Source organism: Capricornis sumatraensis, chromosome 20 (assembly GCF_032405125.1).
Source record: "Capricornis sumatraensis isolate serow.1 chromosome 20, serow.2, whole genome shotgun sequence".
NCBI lineage: Eukaryota > Metazoa > Chordata > Mammalia > Artiodactyla > Bovidae > Capricornis > Capricornis sumatraensis.
In genome coordinates, this window is record NC_091088.1 from 20,343,214 (window position 1) to 20,360,707 (window position 17,494).

General features: G+C 59.0%; 1 protein-coding gene across 1 annotated transcript; it reads left to right on the forward strand.

The window, feature by feature from the left end:
• Nucleotides 1-4,833: 4,833 nt before the first annotated feature.
• CPNE7 (copine 7) lies at nt 4,834-16,298 on the forward strand. The gene is made up of 15 exons (XM_068991862.1): nt 4,834-5,007; nt 6,887-7,069; nt 8,398-8,472; nt 8,672-8,746; nt 9,111-9,194; nt 9,635-9,724; nt 9,961-10,059; nt 10,326-10,412; nt 10,802-10,861; nt 11,441-11,574; nt 11,943-11,997; nt 12,404-12,455; nt 12,521-12,654; nt 15,441-15,677; nt 16,188-16,298. The coding sequence occupies exons 1-15, from the start codon at nt 4,834-4,836 to the stop codon at nt 16,296-16,298; spliced, it is 1,650 nt and encodes a 549-aa protein (XP_068847963.1).
• Nucleotides 16,299-17,494: the final 1,196 nt, after the last annotated feature.

Below are 17,494 nucleotides of genomic sequence, written 5' to 3' on the forward strand. Positions count from 1 at the left end.
AATGCTGTAGAGTCAAAGCGATGGTTTTTCCAGTAGTCATGTACGGATGTGGGAGTTGGACCATAAAGAAGGCTGAGCGCCAAAGAGTCAGTGCTTTTAACTGTGGCGCTGGAGAAGACTTGAGAGTCCCTTGGACTTCAAGGAGATCAAACCCGTCAATCCTCAAGGAAATCAGTCCTGAATATTCATTGGAAGGGCTGATGCTGAAGCTGCAATACTTTGGCCACCTAATGCGAAGAGCTGACCCTGATGCTGGGAAAGCTTGAAGGCAGGAGAAGGGGAACAACAGAGGACAAGATGGTTAGATGGCATCACCAAGACAGTGGACATGAGTGAGCAAGCTCCAGGAGATGGTGAAGGACAGGGAAGCCTGGCATGCTCCAGTCCGTGGGGTGGTAAAGAGTCGGACACGACTGAGCAATTGAACATCAGCAAGAGAAATGCCAAATCCTGTAGGAAAACAGTCCAGTTCTGACAGCAGGGTTCTGAGATAAAGTGACCTTTCTAGGTTAATCAAAGAAGCACCCAGCCCACGGGTGTAAGCTTTTGAAAGCCTTGTTAGCCCCACCACCTCCTATTCTTAAAACTTCAACAGTTTCAGCGTGCCTTCCAGAGCCTCTGGAACAAGCCCACTGGGCCCTGGGAAGGACAACATGGAGGGTATGGTGATGGCCTTGCCTGAGCAGTACGTCACTTGAACACAGCCTGGACCGCACACAGTCTGGTCATAGCTCTGCTCCCCTCCTGAGGGGCTGAGCTTTCTGGCACTTGGTCAAGGCAACTCATCTGATGCTGAGGGGGTGAATTCCCAGAAGCTCAGAGCCAGTGCTGGGGGTGGAGCATGTTCAGCCAGGCTTCAAAGGGTGAGTAGGAGCTGGCCAGTGGGGGGGAGCCAGTGCAAGTAGGGCCCTGTGGCTTGAGAAGCAAATTGTCTAAAACAAGGATGCTCTATTGTTGCTCCAAAAATTGGTGATGTGGAAGCATTTAAAGAGAGAGAGATTGTTGTTCAGTGGCTAAGTCGTGTCCAACTCTTTGCGACCCCATGGACTGGAGCACGCCAGGCTTCCCAGTCCTTCACTGTCTCCTGGAGTTTGCGCAAACTCATGTCCATTGTCTTGGTGATGCCATCCAACCATCTCGTCCTCTGTCACCCCCTTCTGCTGCCCTCAATCTTTCCTAGCATCAGAGTCTTTTCCAATGAGTCAGCTGTTTGCACCAGGTGGCCAAAGTATTGAAGCTTTGGCTTCAGCATGGGGTTAGTTAAATACATGAGGAAGGGTCACTTCTACCCCGCTGGCCCCCTCAGATCCCTACTCTGAGCACCCAGGGTGGGCGGGTAGGGAGATGCATGTGGCAGACCGTTTCCTAAAGGACCAGATGGTGAGCATTGCAGGCTTTCCAGGCCACAGAGTATCCCTCTGCTCTTGCAGGGCAAAGCCGGCTTCAGACCATCCGTGAACACACAGGATGGCCATGCTCCAGTATAACTCTAGTTGCAACCCAGTGGTTTCTAGACTTGCCTCAGGGGTTGCAGTGCCCCAGCCCCCTGCTTTTGGCCTCAGCTTATCAAGGTAGAGCGTCCCTTCAGGCTGCCAGAACAGAAACACCATAGACTGGGGACTGGGGGTGGGTTTGGGGGAGCTTATAAACACCAGATACAGCTCTGGAGGCTGACTCCAAGATCAGTCAAGGTGCCAGCAGATTTGGTGTCTGGTTCACACATGGCAGAGGGGTGAGGGAGTGCTCTAGGGTCCCAGTTACAAAGGCAGTGGGGCTCCACCCTTGTGACCTAAGCACCTCCCAAGACCCACCTCCTAATGCCACCACATTGGGGGTCAGGATTTCAACATACAAGTTTTAGGGTAACAGTTGATGGCATGAAAGATGGCAATATGATGTAAAGAAAAGCAATTAGTAAAAAACTGCACACAGGAACATTTATTGAGTACCTCTTTGAACGTCTTTGAACATTTATTGAGTACCTACTGTGTGCCAGGCACAGTGCTAGGCCCAGGAACTCAGCTGTCAGGTGGGGCAGAGAGTCCCCATGCCTGTGATCTGAGAAGCCACATGTAGGAAGGGCCCTAAGGGTGGGAAGCAGCTTGTAAAAACTAATACAAACAGATTTGCATGGAAAAAAAAGCTGGAGGGATAAACATCGAAGTGTTAACAGTGTTTCTGCCTGGGTGCTAGAATTTCCATTTTTTTAAAATTGCTTATCTACATTTTTTAACTTTTCAACAAGGAACATGTGTTATTATTTCCTGTGCAGCAGTAACAACAGAATATCTGAAGGTGGGGATCTCACTTCCTGCGTCTGGCAGCCTGAGCTCTCGCCCCCCCACATTCCGGGCCCTCCCCTGTCCTGAGGCCTTTTTGGGCTGCTGGGTGAGGAGGGGCAGGTGGATTCTGCAGCCCAGTGGCCCCTCTTGGGCTCTGGAGAATCCCTCCATTAGTGCTTCATGGAGCTGCCCTGCCAGCCTTCTCTCCAGGTCAGCTCTGGAGCTGAGCCCAGGGTCACCCCACAAGGCAGGGAGGGGCCTGTTGCTGTGAGGCTCTGGCAGAGACCCCAGTTGTTTATTGCTAAGTCATTTTTGACTCTTTTGTAACCGCATGGACTGTAGCCCACCAGGCTCTTCTGTGTCCATGGGATTTTCCAGGCAAGAATACTGGAGTGGGTTGCCATTTCCTTCTCCAGGGCATCTTCCCAACTCAGGGATTGAACCCATGTCTCCTGCTTGGTAGGTGAATTCTTTACCATTGAGCCACCAAGGAAGCAGAGACCCCAGTGGGTCCATTAAAATCTCTGGACCTCAGAGTCTTGAATCCACAAACCTGAATTCTCTTTTTCCTCTCCCCCGGGGGTGGCAATACGAAGTTACTGTGGTGCAGTGTGTGATGGTTAAGAGTTGAACTGTGGCTGGGTGTAAGCTCTATTCTCCTGTTGGTGGGCTGGGCGGCCCCTCCTCGTCTGTGAAATGGGGCTGCTTTGGGTTAGTAGCTACCACATCACAGTTAGCATGAACACATGCATTGGAAAGAGCTGTCCTCAGGGCTGGCAGGGGAAAGGTCCCAGGGAAGTTCCCAAGGCTGACCCTGAGCCTCTGGGCATGCCAAGGTGGGGCTGGGTGCCCATCTGAGCCTCCATCCTCCTGGGGTTTTGCATTCTTAATCCCATAAAACAGAGACGCCAGAAGCCTTAGCCAGGGTGCAAGTGGAACTGGGGCCCCTGCAAGCCAGTGAGCCCCCATGAGCCCAAGAGCACAGCTGATGGGCTACAAACATGGACTCTGGGAAGCCAGGCCAAGAAAGATGCAGGAGCTGGAAGGCCCAGAGTGGCTCCAGGCTGGTAACTGTCTACAGAGAGAAGCTGGCCCTCTGAATGGCTGGTTTCTGAAGCCGTTGGGACCTGGGCCAGCTTCTAGGAGGGGGGACATGGAGGCTTGAGGCAGCAGAAGGAGGCACCAGATTGGCCTGCAAAGAATTCCCCTTTCTTGCAAATTGGGCGCAAGGTCTTTGCCTTGCAGGCACCCCTGGGGTGTGAGCCTGTATTCCACCACCAAGGACGCTGTCCTCTGCATCGCACCTCTGGAAAACCCTCCTTTGACTCTGGGGTGCAAACTTCCACTTTCCACCTCCGCCTGGGCAGCATCTTTGTTCTGTTGTTGGTGGGGCTTCCGACCCCAGGATCTTCTGGAGTCCTGGCAACCAAGGCTCAGCCTGAGCTCACAACAGCCCAGTGTGCCCGAGACCTGGTTTCTGTTCCCCTGGCCCTTGAGTCCCCTTTTACCTTAAACCCCCTTCCTGTCTCCCACCATGGCTTTTGGCCAGGTCTGTGCCCTATTTTTAGGCAGAAACTGGCAAAGAGAATGGACTGGGAGGTGGCTTCTGCCTCCACCAAAACCTCCTCTTCTGCAGAGCTTCACAGCAAGCACCGGGTGGTCCAAGGTGGGGGTGAAGCTCAGGACGAGAGGGGCCCCTCCCAAGGAGCCCAGGCCTGTTCTGATTCGAGTGCAGCAGACACATGTGGAAGGACCCCAGACCCTGACCCTCAGTGTAGACACCCCCAGGACAGCATGGGTTGTACTGGCTTACCGACAACAGGCTCTGGGAAGGCAAACCCGTTCTTCCTGCGTCCAGTCCCAGCCCCAAGGCACCTGGCACACAGGAGGCGCCCACCACATGCTTGCTGACTGAAGTGATGCCTCACTAAATGCAGCAAGGCCTGGGGCTGGGGTCTGAGGGGTGGGGAGAGGTGTGGATTTGGTGCTGAACTGGGCCTCTGCTGGGCCCTGGCTTCCCAGGGGGGCAGCCTGCAGGGACATGGGGCCCATGCCTAGGCCAGCAGAGAGCCTCCTGACCTGAGCAGGTTTCCACACGCAGGGGGCCCCTTGGGGCTCTGGTCATTCTGGGAGGGCCCACCCAGTTTGGACCCAAAACCTCTCACCCTGGGGATTTGAACCCGTGGAAACCTGGGCATCCTCGAAGGGGGATGGGGATGGATGGGGATGGGGACGAAGGGCGGGCTAAGGCCACCGCTCAGCGCCCACTCCTCCCCCCAGGCTCCAGGGCCCCCTCTCGGCCCGGCCCCGCCTAGGCCCCGCCCCTCCACTGCCCCCTCCTCTGTCTCACCCTCTCTGACACCCCCTCCTGCAGTTCCCGTACCGTGGCTGCTGCGGGAGCCACGTGTGCCCGCGCCGGGCTGGCGTGCCGGGAGAGAAGCGCGGCCACGCCTGGCCAGGCCATCATTTCCCCGCGCGGCCGCGGCGCCGACCGGCGGACAGCCGCCCCTCGGTGGGCCCAGGCGGGTCCCGGAGCGCGGGAGGTGGGAGCATGAGCGCGGGCTCAGAGCGCCGGGCGGCGGCGGCCCCCGGGGTGGTGCCGGCGCCCTGCTCCTCGAAGGTGGAACTGCGGCTGAGCTGCCGGCACCTGCTGGACCGCGACCCGCTCACCAAGTCCGACCCGAGCGTGGTGCTGCTGCTGCAATCGCAGGGCCAGTGGGTGCAGGTAGGGGCGCGGGTAGGCGGGGGGTGGGGGGCTGGAGCTGCGGACGCGGAAGCCGAGATGGATGTGCGAGGCTAGTGGGGTGCAGAGCAGGGTCACGGTGGGGTTACCTGGTCTAAAGATGGGTGCCCTGGAGCTGTGGGGTTGAAGTGTAGGGGCTGGGTTGGAGGCGGAACCACGAGAGGGGCTCCAGGTAAAGGGAGGGAGCCTTGGAGTGGAGGGTGCGACCCCGGGTCCGGGTGGCGGCTCCGGGGCCAAGTGAAACACCCAGGCTTGAGGGAGCCAGAGGGGCTCTCCTGGGGGCGCAGAGGAGAGTAGGGGACACAGGGCTTTGACCGAGGTCACGGGTCCACCTTGGGCCCGCGGGGCAGCCGGGAGCATCAGTCCTCCGCCGGGTCCGCATTCTCAGGGCGGAGACAGCGCACCGCGGGTCCCGTAGGAGGCTAGCGGGGCGCTCCGGGAGCCAGGACTCCATCTCCGAGACCGGGACGCCCCGCCCAGAGGGCTCCCAGCCTGGCGCCTGGCTCTCGAGTTTGGGAAGAGTCGAGGCGGTCCCGAGCGGCCGCGGGGTGGCCTGGCGAGCCCGGCGCGTGCGGCCGGGGTCGGGGCAGCAGCGGACGGTTCGCAAGCCTCGCGGACCTGGCTCTGGGCGCGTCCCGTCTCTCGGCGACGCTGGCTTCCCTCTGGTCCCGGGAGCGGCCGAGGCGCCTGCGCGGGGGCAGGCTCTTCACCCCAGACCTGCGCTCCCAGAGGGCGGGCCGCGGGACTGCTCAGACCGCTCTGCGCCCCACGAAGCGCTTTTTCCGCCACCATCTCACGTGAGACGCGTGGCCTCACTTCGAAAGGGCAAGAAATCGGGGGCGAATAGGTGAAGTCGGGCATTGAGCCCCCGGAGAGCTGGGGGGCCGGAACTCGGACCCGAGTGCGCCCCAGCCTCCAGCACTCCCCCTGAGACGGATCTGTCCGCGCACGCGCGTCCCTGGTCTCGGTGGCCGCATACAGCCCGGGCGGAGGTAGGGAGGTTAGGAGCACGTCGAAGGTACAGCCGCAGAGGGTCTCGTAGTCCTAGAGACGCGCAGCGCCAGCTCCCTGGACCGCACTGCTCCCTGGCTGTGACCTTGTGCTGTTTTTTGTCATCTCCGGACCACCAGCCTCCTGGCCTGAGAAACCCTCCAGTCATCGACTTCGGGGGCAAAGGATCTGCTGGAGGGGCCCAAGCCCCCATTAGCCTCCATTGCTTGGCCTCAGCGCTCCCTGCGGCATATGTCCCTTGAGGAAGCACATAAACACCCTCATCTGGGGTGTGGAAGTTCGTGGGACTCTGGAGCAGGGCAGGTTGCACTTTGATGGGTTGGGGCCCAAGTTGGAGGAGAGAGCTGAACCAAGGGGTTATCTCTGCAATTCGCCCCCCTTCCCAACTCTGGAGTCTCCTTGCCTGTCCAGCAGGGTGCTGGCAAAAGATCTCTGCTTTGTTTGCCCAGCCAGGTTCCAATCCAGCTCTGTCCCTTACTTGGGGTGCCCTTGGACACCCCTTCCCTTCTCTGCTTCCCCATCTGTGGTTTGGGGATGGAGGAGGCTGTGTGGGCACGAGACGAGAAGCTGTAGCTTGTGGGGGCCAGAGAACTGCGCCTTTATCTCAGGGAGGGAGGTGCCAGGGGTTCTGGGGAATGACGCTCCCCAGGGGGCAACCGGAAGCCTCGAAGCAGCAGATGGGTCTTCCCACAGCACAACCTGGATGCAAGTCCTCCAGGACCACCCAAGGGCAGGTGGGCGGGACAGGGAACCCTGCGGGCTACAGCAGAGGCACAGGATCTCCGGGCAGTGCCCAGGGAGAATCTTGTCGCCCTCCTCCAGGGGTCTGCTCACCCAGGGCCACTTGCAGGTGGACAGAACCGAGGTAGTCCGGAGCAGCCTGCACCCAGTCTTCTCCAAGGTCTTCACGCTTGACTACTACTTCGAGGAGGTGCAGAAGCTGCGCTTTGAGGTCTACGACACCCATGGGCCCAGCAGCCTGAGCTGCCAGGAGGATGACTTCCTGGGGGGCATGGAATGCACTTTAGGGCAGGTGGGTGCCCTGTCCCCATGCCCTCAGAGGAGGAGGGCAGCATGGGCACCTCAGCGGGTGCAGTGGTGGTCTGGGGACAGCAAGATTATGCACCAACTGTGTACCAGGTGTTCTGCCTGACTCCTAGCTCCTTCTCCTTAAAAAATATCTTTTAGTTAATTTAAAAAATGTAATTTGGAACTGGGTAATATAGTCATATGGATCTAAATTCAGAAAGTATAACAGGCATGCTCTGGGTGTCTCCCTCCTGCCCTGCCCCCAGATTTGTTACATCCTTTTGGAGAGAGGTAGTCTTATCAGAGTAAAGGGACATATAGTTTTTTCTCTATATATACACTTTTAAAAACACAAATGACATACACTGCTCTGCAGCTGTGTATGTCACTTCCATAACATAAGGGAGCCCTTCCCTTGCCTGTCTCCATGGCAGTGACTGGTCTGAGGGACCCTGCATCCTCCAGTAAAGTCATTCCTATTAGCTCTATGATTGTCAGTGAAACGAGGTCTTGCCTCCAGCCAAACTGCTCAGCGCAGGCTCTGGGCAGAACACTCCATGTGTCACACATTTGATTCTAGTGAGTACTCTGAGGGCTTTTTAATGAGGTGTAATTTACATACAGTAATATGTGTAGACCTCTAGGGTTGGGATTGATGAGCTTTAGACAGTTGTATACACCTGACCACCACCCAGATCACAGAGCATATCTTTGTCATCCAGCAGGCCCCCCTGCTCCTCTCAACCCCCTCCCCCAATAGTTTTGCCTGTTCTAGAACATCATGTCCGTGAATCACACAGTATGTTCCCATTTGTGTCCGACTTCTTTTCCCCGACATGAAGGCCTTGTGACTCATCTCCATTGCTGCCTGGGGCAGAGACGGCTGGGTTGAGCCTCTGTCAGATAAGAGGACTGAGATTTCAGCAAGGTCCACCCAATGCTCGCCACCCACTTTCCTCACATGCAGGGACACACATGCACAGACATCAATGTGCAAACATGCATGCACCTACAGGTGCAGATCCATGGACACATGTATGGACACGTATGTCTGGATATACACGTAAACTCTGCATTATGGGAAGGCCGCCCAGTGCCACCAGGTCTGCAGGGCCGGCCAAAGGTTTGGACCCTGGCTTCAAATCCCAGTGGTGGCCCTTCAGTAAGTCCCAGACCTCTGCCTGGATCTCCACTTCCTCACCTGGCTGGTAGGTTGGGGAGCCAGGCCACTGAGGGTGACTGGGGTCACTGGGAAGGAGACAGGGAGACCCCGGGCAGGGTTAGAGCCCCCAGGGAGCAGGTACGGACCCTCCCTGACCCTCTGACTTGCAGATCGTGGCCCAGAAGAAGGTGACCCGGGCACTGTTGCTGAAGTTCGGCAGGAACGCGGGCAAGTCCACCATCACGGTGAGCCCCTGCCTTCCACCGGCCCCTCCCCTGCAGGCCCCGCCCCTTCATCACTGAGGCTGTGGGGGTCGAAGCTCAGGCTGCCGCAGTGTCTAGGCACCTCCCACAGACTGGGCTGCAGGGCAGAGAAGGGTTGGAGTGGGCCGGCTGAACCCCGAGGCCCTCGAGGGGTCAGGCCCCTCCTGCCCACTCCACCCAGGTGATAGCCGAGGACATCTCCGGGAACAACGGCTACGTGGAGCTCTCCTTCAGGGCCAGGAAGCTGGACGACAAGGTGAGGGGTGCTCCCCTGGAGCCTGGGTCTCCCTGCTGTCAGGGGGTGTCCACGAGGAGACGACAGGTGGCCACAGAGTGGGACACAGTCAAAGCCAGGGCAGCTGTGCTGCTGTCGGGGTCCTGTTGTGTCACTGACCCTGTTCATCCTCAGAGCTTCCTGTGACGACACTCAGGGGCTCAGGGAGGTCCCAGGGCAGACAGTGGAGAAACTGGTGGGAGCCAGTCTCTGGGCTGGAAGTGCTGGGGAGCTAGGGAAGCTGGAGCAGGATGCTCTCAGGGAGGGCTGGGCCCTCACACCAGGGGAGTGGCAGAGCCTGGCCCCCAACTCAGCTTGCCAAGCTCATCTTTTGCTCCTCTGCCAGGACCTCTTCAGCAAGTCAGACCCATTCCTGGAACTATACAGGATCAATGATGATCAGAGCGAGCAACTGGTGTACAGGACAGAGGTGAGGGGTCCCCACCCAGCACCCGAGGGTAGCGTGAAAGCACAGAGAGGGCAGCCCCTGACCCTTCCTGCACCTCCCTGCCCACCGTAGCTGTAGGAGTCTTGATCCTCAACACCGCCCGCCATCCCTCTTTGAACAGGGAGCAGCCAGGCGCGGGTGGACCTTGTGACCTAGGGTCAAGGATCTGCATTTGTTGTGACTACCTGCCCAAGAAACAAGATCCCAGTGACAGCAGTGGGAAAGCGTTTCCTTTTGAGATAAATTAGAGTTTAAAAAAAGGCTATGTAAGGAAAGGAGTCCAGGTGGTCCTGGAATGTGGAGGAAGCTACAAAGGAGGTTCTGGATGGAACGAGGTTCGGAGATGCAGCTCTGGGCTCGCAGGGTCCTGCCTGGAGCCTGAGGCTGGGCCCCCTGAGCCGCCCGCCCCTCCCGGCCCACAGGTGGTGAAGAACGACCTGAGCCCCACCTGGCAGCCTTTCAAGGTGTCTCTGAGCAGCCTGTGCAGCTGTGAGGAGTCGCGGCCTCTGAAAGTAGGTGGGGCTTTGCGTCTGGAGGATGGGGGTGTGGCTGGGAAGGGGGCGGGGCGAGTTATTGAGTGGGGCCACCCCGTCAGACCACACCCTGCTGGAGTTGAGTTGTGCGGGGGTGGGGGGGAGGTACTGGAGAGGAGTGGTGCGGAGGGGGCGGCCTACCTGCAGGGCCATGGAGACGCCCAGGCCTGGGACCCCAGAGGGGCAGGCGGGCTGAGGAGTCCTGGGCTCCCCAGGGCCTCGTTTGGGATTACGACTCCCGCGGAAAGCACGACTTCATTGGAGAATTCTCCACCACCTTCGAGGAGATGCAGAAAGCCTTCGGGGAGGACCAGGTGAGCCGGCCTGTCCCCCAGAATGCTCTGGGGCGCTGGCCCTGGGCTGAGTTCCCCAAAAGTGCTTGTGATGGCTTTAGAGAGGCTAAAGATGATGACAGAGCATGACAGCCACGCTCACCAGGTGGTCAGAGTAGGGATCACAGGCCTGTGTTGGACAGACAGACGCCAATGGGCAGGGCTTCAAGGCCTCCCTGGCCCCTTAGGGTGGGGTGTTGGGCGCTGGCACTCTGGGGTGGGGGTCTCTGCCTGTCCCTGTCCCCCAGGCCCAGTGGGACTGTGTGAACTCCAAGTATAAGCAGAAGAAGCGCAATTACAAGAATTCTGGGGTGGTCATCCTGGCAGACCTGAAGGTGAGCCTCAGCCCAGGCTGCAGACCCTCCCCCGCCCACCCACGGTGCGGGGTTGGGGGGTAGTCCTGCTTCCGCCTGTGCTCTGCGGAGAGCAAGCTCAGCAGTGGCAAGCAACTCCCTGGAATCTCCCCCATTGTCAGATGGATTCAAGGGCTCTTGTGCCCCTAATGCATGGAGGTGGGTTAGGAAATGGAGGGGAGGGGGAAACGAGAGAATAGATGATGGGGGGAAATGGGCATGCAGACAGCCTGAGGGCCTGAGAGGCAGGGACTGAGGCTGCCAGGCTCCTGCCTGCCCCAGCTGCCCTGGGGGAGGGCAGGTCCCAGCAGCCCCAGAGGCCCTGCCCTGAAGCCCTGGCCTGAGTCTCCCCGGGGTGGGGGCCCTGGAAGCTCTACAGGGTGTACTCGTTCCTGGACTACGTCATGGGCGGCTGCCAGATCCACTTCACGGTGAGTCTGCACCCTCCACACCGCCTGTGGGCTGCATCCCAGAGGATGGGGGGGTTGGCGCCTGGCCCCACTCAGAGCCCGTTTGACACCCTGGGTGGATGTGTGCAGAAAAGACCCTTCTGCAGGGTTTGCACACCCTTCCTTGTGACCCCTCCGAGCTTCTTCAAGTGACAGCCGGAAAGGCCTGAGGGTAGTGACTGGGCGGGGGGACACACGGGGACTCCATCTCAGGCCTTACTCCTCCCAGGCCCTGCCCAGCCCCTCCCTCCACCCTTGACTGCAGGAGGAGGTGCTGAGGGTCCACTGTGACAGCTCCGGCTCCTTGGGGTCCCTGGCTGGTGTTGCCACAGAGGCGCTGGCTACGCCTGAGGACCCAGGAGCTTTGGGCTTGGCCTGTCCCTTCTCCTGTGACCCAGCCAGCACAGCGTCAGACCCTTGGGCTTACAGCCCCCGGGTTTTCTCACATCCCTGGGCAAGCGGCTTCCCCAGGCTTCGGTGTCCTTAGCGGTCAGATGGGGTGCAGCTGCCACCCAGGCCAGGAAGGAGGGCTCCAGGCTCATGATGCCGTGGCCTCTGCAGGTGGCCATTGACTTCACGGCCTCCAATGGGGACCCCAGGAACAGCTGCTCCCTGCACTACATCAACCCCTTCCAGCCCAACGAGTATCTGCAGGCCCTGGTGGCCGTGGGAGAGATCTGCCAGGACTACGACAGGTGCGCCGGCCTCCCATGCCTCCTGGGCTCTGCAGAAGTCATGGGTCAGCGCCTCAGGGCCTGAGAAGGGAGATGGGGCGGCCCCCCACAGGGGTCCGAGTCCTTCTCGCAGACACAGAGCAGTAAACTGAGGTCGTAGAGGGGTAGGGTTCTCGAGGCCTAGGGAGTGATGGGGCCAAGGTCCCTGCATCCAGTCAACACCACCCCTGCCTGCCTGTGAGCCTGGTGGCCGCCTCACGGCTCTGGGCCTTAGTTTCCCCTGTGTGGTTTGGGGCACCTGGTCTCCTGGCTCTGTTGGTGTCTCCCCGAAGCCCCCGTTCCCTCAGTGAGGTCGAGGGCCCTGGGTGATGAGGCGGCCTCTCTTCCAGCGACAAGAGGCTCTCTGCTTTGGGGTTTGGAGCCCGGATCCCTCCCAAGTACGAGGTAGGAGAAAGCCCGGGTCCCAGGACCCCAGGGGAAGGAGTGCCATGTGACAGGCGGTGGGGCAGGGGGTGGGGACCTGCCTTTCACCTCCCAGCACTAGTGTTCTCAGTCAGCCCTGTGGCCCTGTGAGGAGAAGGGGGACATTCGCCTGGAATTTTCTGTTTAGAAAGGGTGTTTGACTGGCTTGAGCAGAAAGTTTGGGGGTTGGGGAATTATTGGCTAATACATCTCAGAAGCTCCGGGTCCCACTGGAGCCAGGGTTGGCCTTCTGCCCTCTGTCCCCAGTGACCCCCTTCCACAAAGGATGTGTCACATGGTGGCCCCGGGGGCTCCAAACCTACCTCTCTCAGTAGTTGGAGTGGGGGATGCTAGGAGGTGGACCCGCTGACCAGTCCCTTCTGCCCAGGTATCCCATGACTTTGCCATCAATTTCAACCCCGAAGACGATGAGTGCGAAGGTAGGAGCGTGAATGGCCCGTGGTGGGGGTGCGCTGGGGCCGTGCTCACACCCCGCCCCCCACAGGGATCCAGGGTGTGGTGGAGGCCTACCAGAACTGCCTGCCCAGGGTCCAGCTCTACGGCCCCACCAACGTGGCGCCCATCATCTCCAAGGTGGCCCGCACAGCCGCGGCCGAGGAGCACACCCGTGAGGCCTCTGTAGGTGCCCAGTACCAGGGCGGGGTGTGTGAGGAAGGGCTGGCCTCTGGGAAAGAGGGAAGGGTCAGGTCGGGCGGGGCCGGTGGGCGGGGCCGGGAGGCCGAGGGAGGGAAGAGGGGCGGGAAGCAGGAATGCCGGGTGTCTGGACCAAGAGAGGCTGGGCGTGGACTCGCCTCGAGGGCCCCACAGCCAGTGAGTTGAGCGCTGCTCTCTGCCCAGGAGATTCTTGCCCTGGAGGCTGATCTGCTGTCTGTGGTTCTATTATACATGTATTGTTATTTTGTTTGCATGGTCTTTTTTTTTTTGGCTGCACTGTGTTAGCTTGTAGGAATTTAGTTCCCCTACCAGGGATTGAACCCAGGCCCGGGGAAGTGAAAGTGCCCAGTCCTGATTCACTGGACTGCCGGGGAAATCCTTCTTCTTAATTCGCACAAGTGGTGAGACGCTAAAGGCTGCCTCCTGCATTAGGGTTCTGTAGACCTGCCTGAGGCACGCCGATGACTCAGTTGGCTTCTTTTAACCTTTTATTCTGAAAACAAAAAAAAAGAATAGTCAACTTTATGGAAGAATAACCCAACGCCTTTGGCCCATCCTTTCCCTGGACTCACTGGTCAGCAACTTCTGCCCTATTACCTCCTCCTACTTCTCTTCCTCCCCTGCCCCCATCTACACACTGGTCCTTTCTTCCCTTTGAATCTCTTGAGAGCAGGCTGCTGGCCTCCTGAACCCCACTTCCCCCGCCAAGTTCTTGGTGTTGATCTGCTCACAAGATCCTGTACAGTACAGCTTTGCAGTCTCACATTGAAGGCGACCCCCTCCTCTTGTCTCACCCCAGCCTCCATCTGTCCCCATGTGTCCATGTTCCTCACCGTCCCAGGACCTGTCCTTCCCATGTTCTGGTCTCCTGATCTATTTTTTCCCCTTTGTTTTTCTGTGCCCCGCAGCATGTGGGATCTTAGCTCCCTGACCAGGGACTGAACCTGCGCACCCTGCAGTGGAAGTCCACTGCACCCCCAGGGAAATCCCTGTGGTGGGACTAGGCTGTTGCTCTCAGCCTTGCTCCATCCTTGGGACTTGCCATCGCCCAGTCCCTGGTGGTCCCTGGTCCCGCGCCCTGAGTGGGAGTGGCTCTCCCAGGCACACAGCCCCCAAAGGCAGGGTCACAGTGTCGCCTCCCACCCCTTCTTTCCTCAGATCCAGGCGTTCTCTTCTACAGTCACTGCACAAGTATCAATTTCAGGTGGTTTAATTTAGATCCAATCCTTTATATAATATGCTCCAATTTCATTAATTGCCAAAAAAATAATAATTTTATCACAATATTATTTTTGGTGTAGAATCCAGCCTGGAGTTAAGGATTACATTCACCTTTCATGTTCTTGTATTGTTTTAAAGCAAGTTTTAGACACATAATTTCATCTGTAAATATCAGTATAAACCTCTGAAAGAGGTACAGTAGGCTCCCATTATCACACCTAAAGACAACGTCAGTTCTCGAGCATTAAGTGTCCAGCCATCCCGTCCACACCATGGTGGATTTTCCAGGAGGCACAGGGTTAAGATAAGGGGCTGGGCCTGACAGTGGGTGTGGCCATCCTGCTGGGGACCCCTGCCTTCTCCTGTGGGGTCCTCTTGCCACCCCCTTGTTAAAGAGATCAGCGTGTGCCTACAGTAGGGCCCCCGGCTGGAGTCTGCTGACCATGCCCTTGTGGTGGCCTTTGTGTCTGTCTGATTCCTCTGGGAGGGGTTAAACTCTGGGGGCCTCAGGTCTGCCTCTGTCCTTGCTGGGGCTCAGACCCTTTGTCTTAGCTGCGCGAGGTGGATGTGGGTGGAGGCTGGGCGGCATCTGGGACCCCCTTCCCTGAGCCTCTTCTTGAACTTTGCCCTCACCTGCCTTCCTGTCCTGCGGAGAAGCCCTGTCCCTTCTGGCTGACGCCTACCGGGGCCCCCGACTGCAGTGGTCCCCGGGTTCAGGTGACGCTTCTGTCGCAGGCGGTGATGGTGTGGTGTTTGCGCTGCTGGCAGACCCAGGGTTGTGAGGTCTCAGTGGGGTGCCGCCCCTACTCTGGGGGTGGGAGGAGGCTGTGTGGGGCTCAGGGCTGGGCCAGGCACTGTGGGAATCCACCAGCCCTGGACAGGAGACTGCCCATCCCCCTGGTCTGGGGGCTCAGAGGGGGTCCCTGGGAGAGGGTGCCCACTTGGCCAGAGCTGGGCAGGCTAGGGGATAGTCTGGCCGGCCTTCCAGCGTTGGCGCTCCAGGGTGATTTTTGCAGCTCTTCTGTGTTTTCTCTCACCCAGATTTTTAGTAATGATTGTTGAGTGGTTTTGTTTTTTTTTCACTCTGGAAATGGACCTTTATTTGAAACAAGCCCCAGTCTGTCATGCACAGACACACTGGGCACCTGGCCAGGCTGGGCCAGAGTGTGTTGTTTGAAATCTCAGCGTCTCTTCAGGGTGTGGGAGCCCCTCCCCGCCCAGGGCTGATGATCCCTTCTCTGGCCTCAGACCTGGGTCAACCCCGGCTCCCCTAGCCTCACTGTCCCCACCTGTAAGGTGTGGCTGTATCCACCTCCGGATTAGAGGGAGCACGTGGTCACAGCTCACAGTGATTCCATGTGTGTGTGTGCACCTGTGTACATGTGGTACGCTTCTGCGAATACGTTTTTAGAAAAGCTTGGCAACCGTGGTCACCCCCAGGCGGTCTGGTTGGTGGACTTGGGGTTCGACTGGGGGAGGTACAGCGGCCCTGCAGGGTTCCCACAGCCCCTCCTCCCCTGTGCCCCCAGCAATACTACATTCTGCTGATTCTGACGGACGGTGTGGTGACCGACATGGCGGACACACGTGAGGCCATCGTGCGCGCCTCCCACCTGCCCATGTCCATCATCATTGTCGGGGTGGGCAACGCCGACTTCACCGACATGCAGGTGCTAGACGGTGACGACGGTGTCCTGCGCTCCCCACGCGGCGAGCCCGCCCTCCGCGACATCGTGCAATTTGTGCCCTTTCGGGAGCTCAAGAGCGTGAGTGCCCGGCGGGTCCCTTGAAAGCATTGTGGAGGCGACAGGCGCTGAGCCCCTGCTCCATCCTGAGCAGTTTCAGCCCCTAGAAACCTTTGCACTATGAGAAGCGTCACACGGATGCCCCAGAGGGCAGGGTGCCCCTTAGGCAGCCACCTCCCTGGCTTTCAAGCCTCTGTGACACAGTAGGAACTCTGTGTCACATGGACACACACTCGCAGCGTCACGGGAGGACCTGGGCATGGAGGGACCTCAGCCCCTCTGCCCCGTGCCCAGAGCAGGGTCACACCCACCCAGACAGCTGTCTGTGCCCTCAGAGTGACAGCAAGGGTGGACTGCCCAGCCACTGTGGTCTCAACCTTAACACAGGCTCACCTGCTTGCCCACTTGGTGAATTCCTGGTTGTGGTCCCTGGAGCCGGGGGCTCTAGGGAAGGGGGCTGGATGTGAGTAGGTGCAGAAGAGGGGCTAGGGGATGGGAAGCTGGCTGGAGGCACCTTCTCCCCACACCCAGGCATCCCCCGCGGCATTGGCCAAGAGTGTGCTGGCCGAGGTGCCCAGGCAGCTGGTGGAATACTACAGCCACAAGGAGCTGCCTCCAAGAGACCTCGGCGCCCACGCCTGAGAAGCCAGCTTGGGCTCTGCTCTCTGAGGACCCATGGGGCGGCCAGGACTGTGTCCACCGTCTGCCTCCAGCATCCTTCACCCAACTCCCCAGGGGCCTCCCATCCTGCAGCCCAGGCCCACACTCAGCTCCTGTGACCCTGATGCCTGGTGGGCTGAAGGGTGAAGAGGTCCCATGGGCACGCCTAACCCTGCCCCAGCCTGGTGGGTGGGGAGGGGCCTGGGGGACAACTCCTTTTCTTCTGATCTTCACTGGGGAGAGTCAGCAGACAGTGCCCTGTCTCTGAGAAAACCCCGGTCCCCCAGACACCTGTCCCTGCAGCCAGATTCCTCCTGGTCCCAGCTACATCCGCCCTTGTCTCTCTGTCTGTGGGGTCTGCGGGGGTGGGGGAGGGGACTTAGACAGAATAAAGTGTCTTGTCCTTGCCGAGGCTTTGTCCCTTCACTGCCCCGCCCCCCACCGCAGCAGAGGACTGCACCCCACTGTTCCTGTGCCCTGGAGCCCTGCACTAGAATAGGGAGCTTCTCGGCAGGTTCCCCAGGTCCTTCCTGGACTGAACCAAGGGCCCTCCTGGGAATGAAAGGGCGCAGGGGGCAGTGCTCCACTCTGGGAAGGGCCAGTCGGTGAAACAGCCACCCCAAGCCAAGAGCCTCCCCTGTTCCCTGCCTGAAGTCTTTACCAGCCGGGCTCAGGTGGAGAGGGCTCCAAGCCCTGGGCTTTATGAGGACCTACTGGGCGCTGCATGCTTTATGCTTCTGTCAGGGAAGGGGGCACCACTTGCAGTACCTCCCAGCTCTGTGGGTATGGGTTTCTGGTTGAGATTTCCCCCTAAATTATCTTGTCTGGGAAAAACAGACTGTTCCGACCCTGAATGCAGGCCCACCCACCCCTGCCTCTATCCATCCGTCCATCCATCCATTCTGGGGCCTATTTTTAGCTCCTGATTCATCTTCTGTTCAGCGGGGATAATGGGCATCGCCATGGTAACCTGGCTACCGCTGAATTCTGGAAGGGCTGATTTTGGTCTCTTCGAGGGTGAGAGGACACCAGAGATGCAGCCCCCCCCCCCAACCCAGTTCACATCTGGGAGGCAGCAGGAATGCAGGCTGGGGGACACTGTGGCCCTAAGGAGGGAGGGCCAGTGTCAGCAGAACCCAGCCACTCAGTCTCGTATGACTGGGCTGCCCTTTCAGGAG

What these genes read in the sequence shown, in the direction of transcription:
- CPNE7 (XM_068991862.1), top strand. Translation starts at nt 4,834, where the DNA reads ATGAGCGCGGGCTCAGAGCGCCGGGCGGCGGCGGCCCCCGGGGTGGTG. An exon ending in AAGCCTTCGGGGAGGACCAG is followed by an intron (nt 10,060 to 10,325) that starts GTGAGCCGGCCT and finishes CCTGTCCCCCAG; the next exon opens with GCCCAGTGGGACTGTGTGAA. An exon ending in ATCTGCCAGGACTACGACAG is followed by an intron (nt 11,575 to 11,942) that starts GTGCGCCGGCCT and finishes CCTCTCTTCCAG; the next exon opens with CGACAAGAGGCTCTCTGCTT.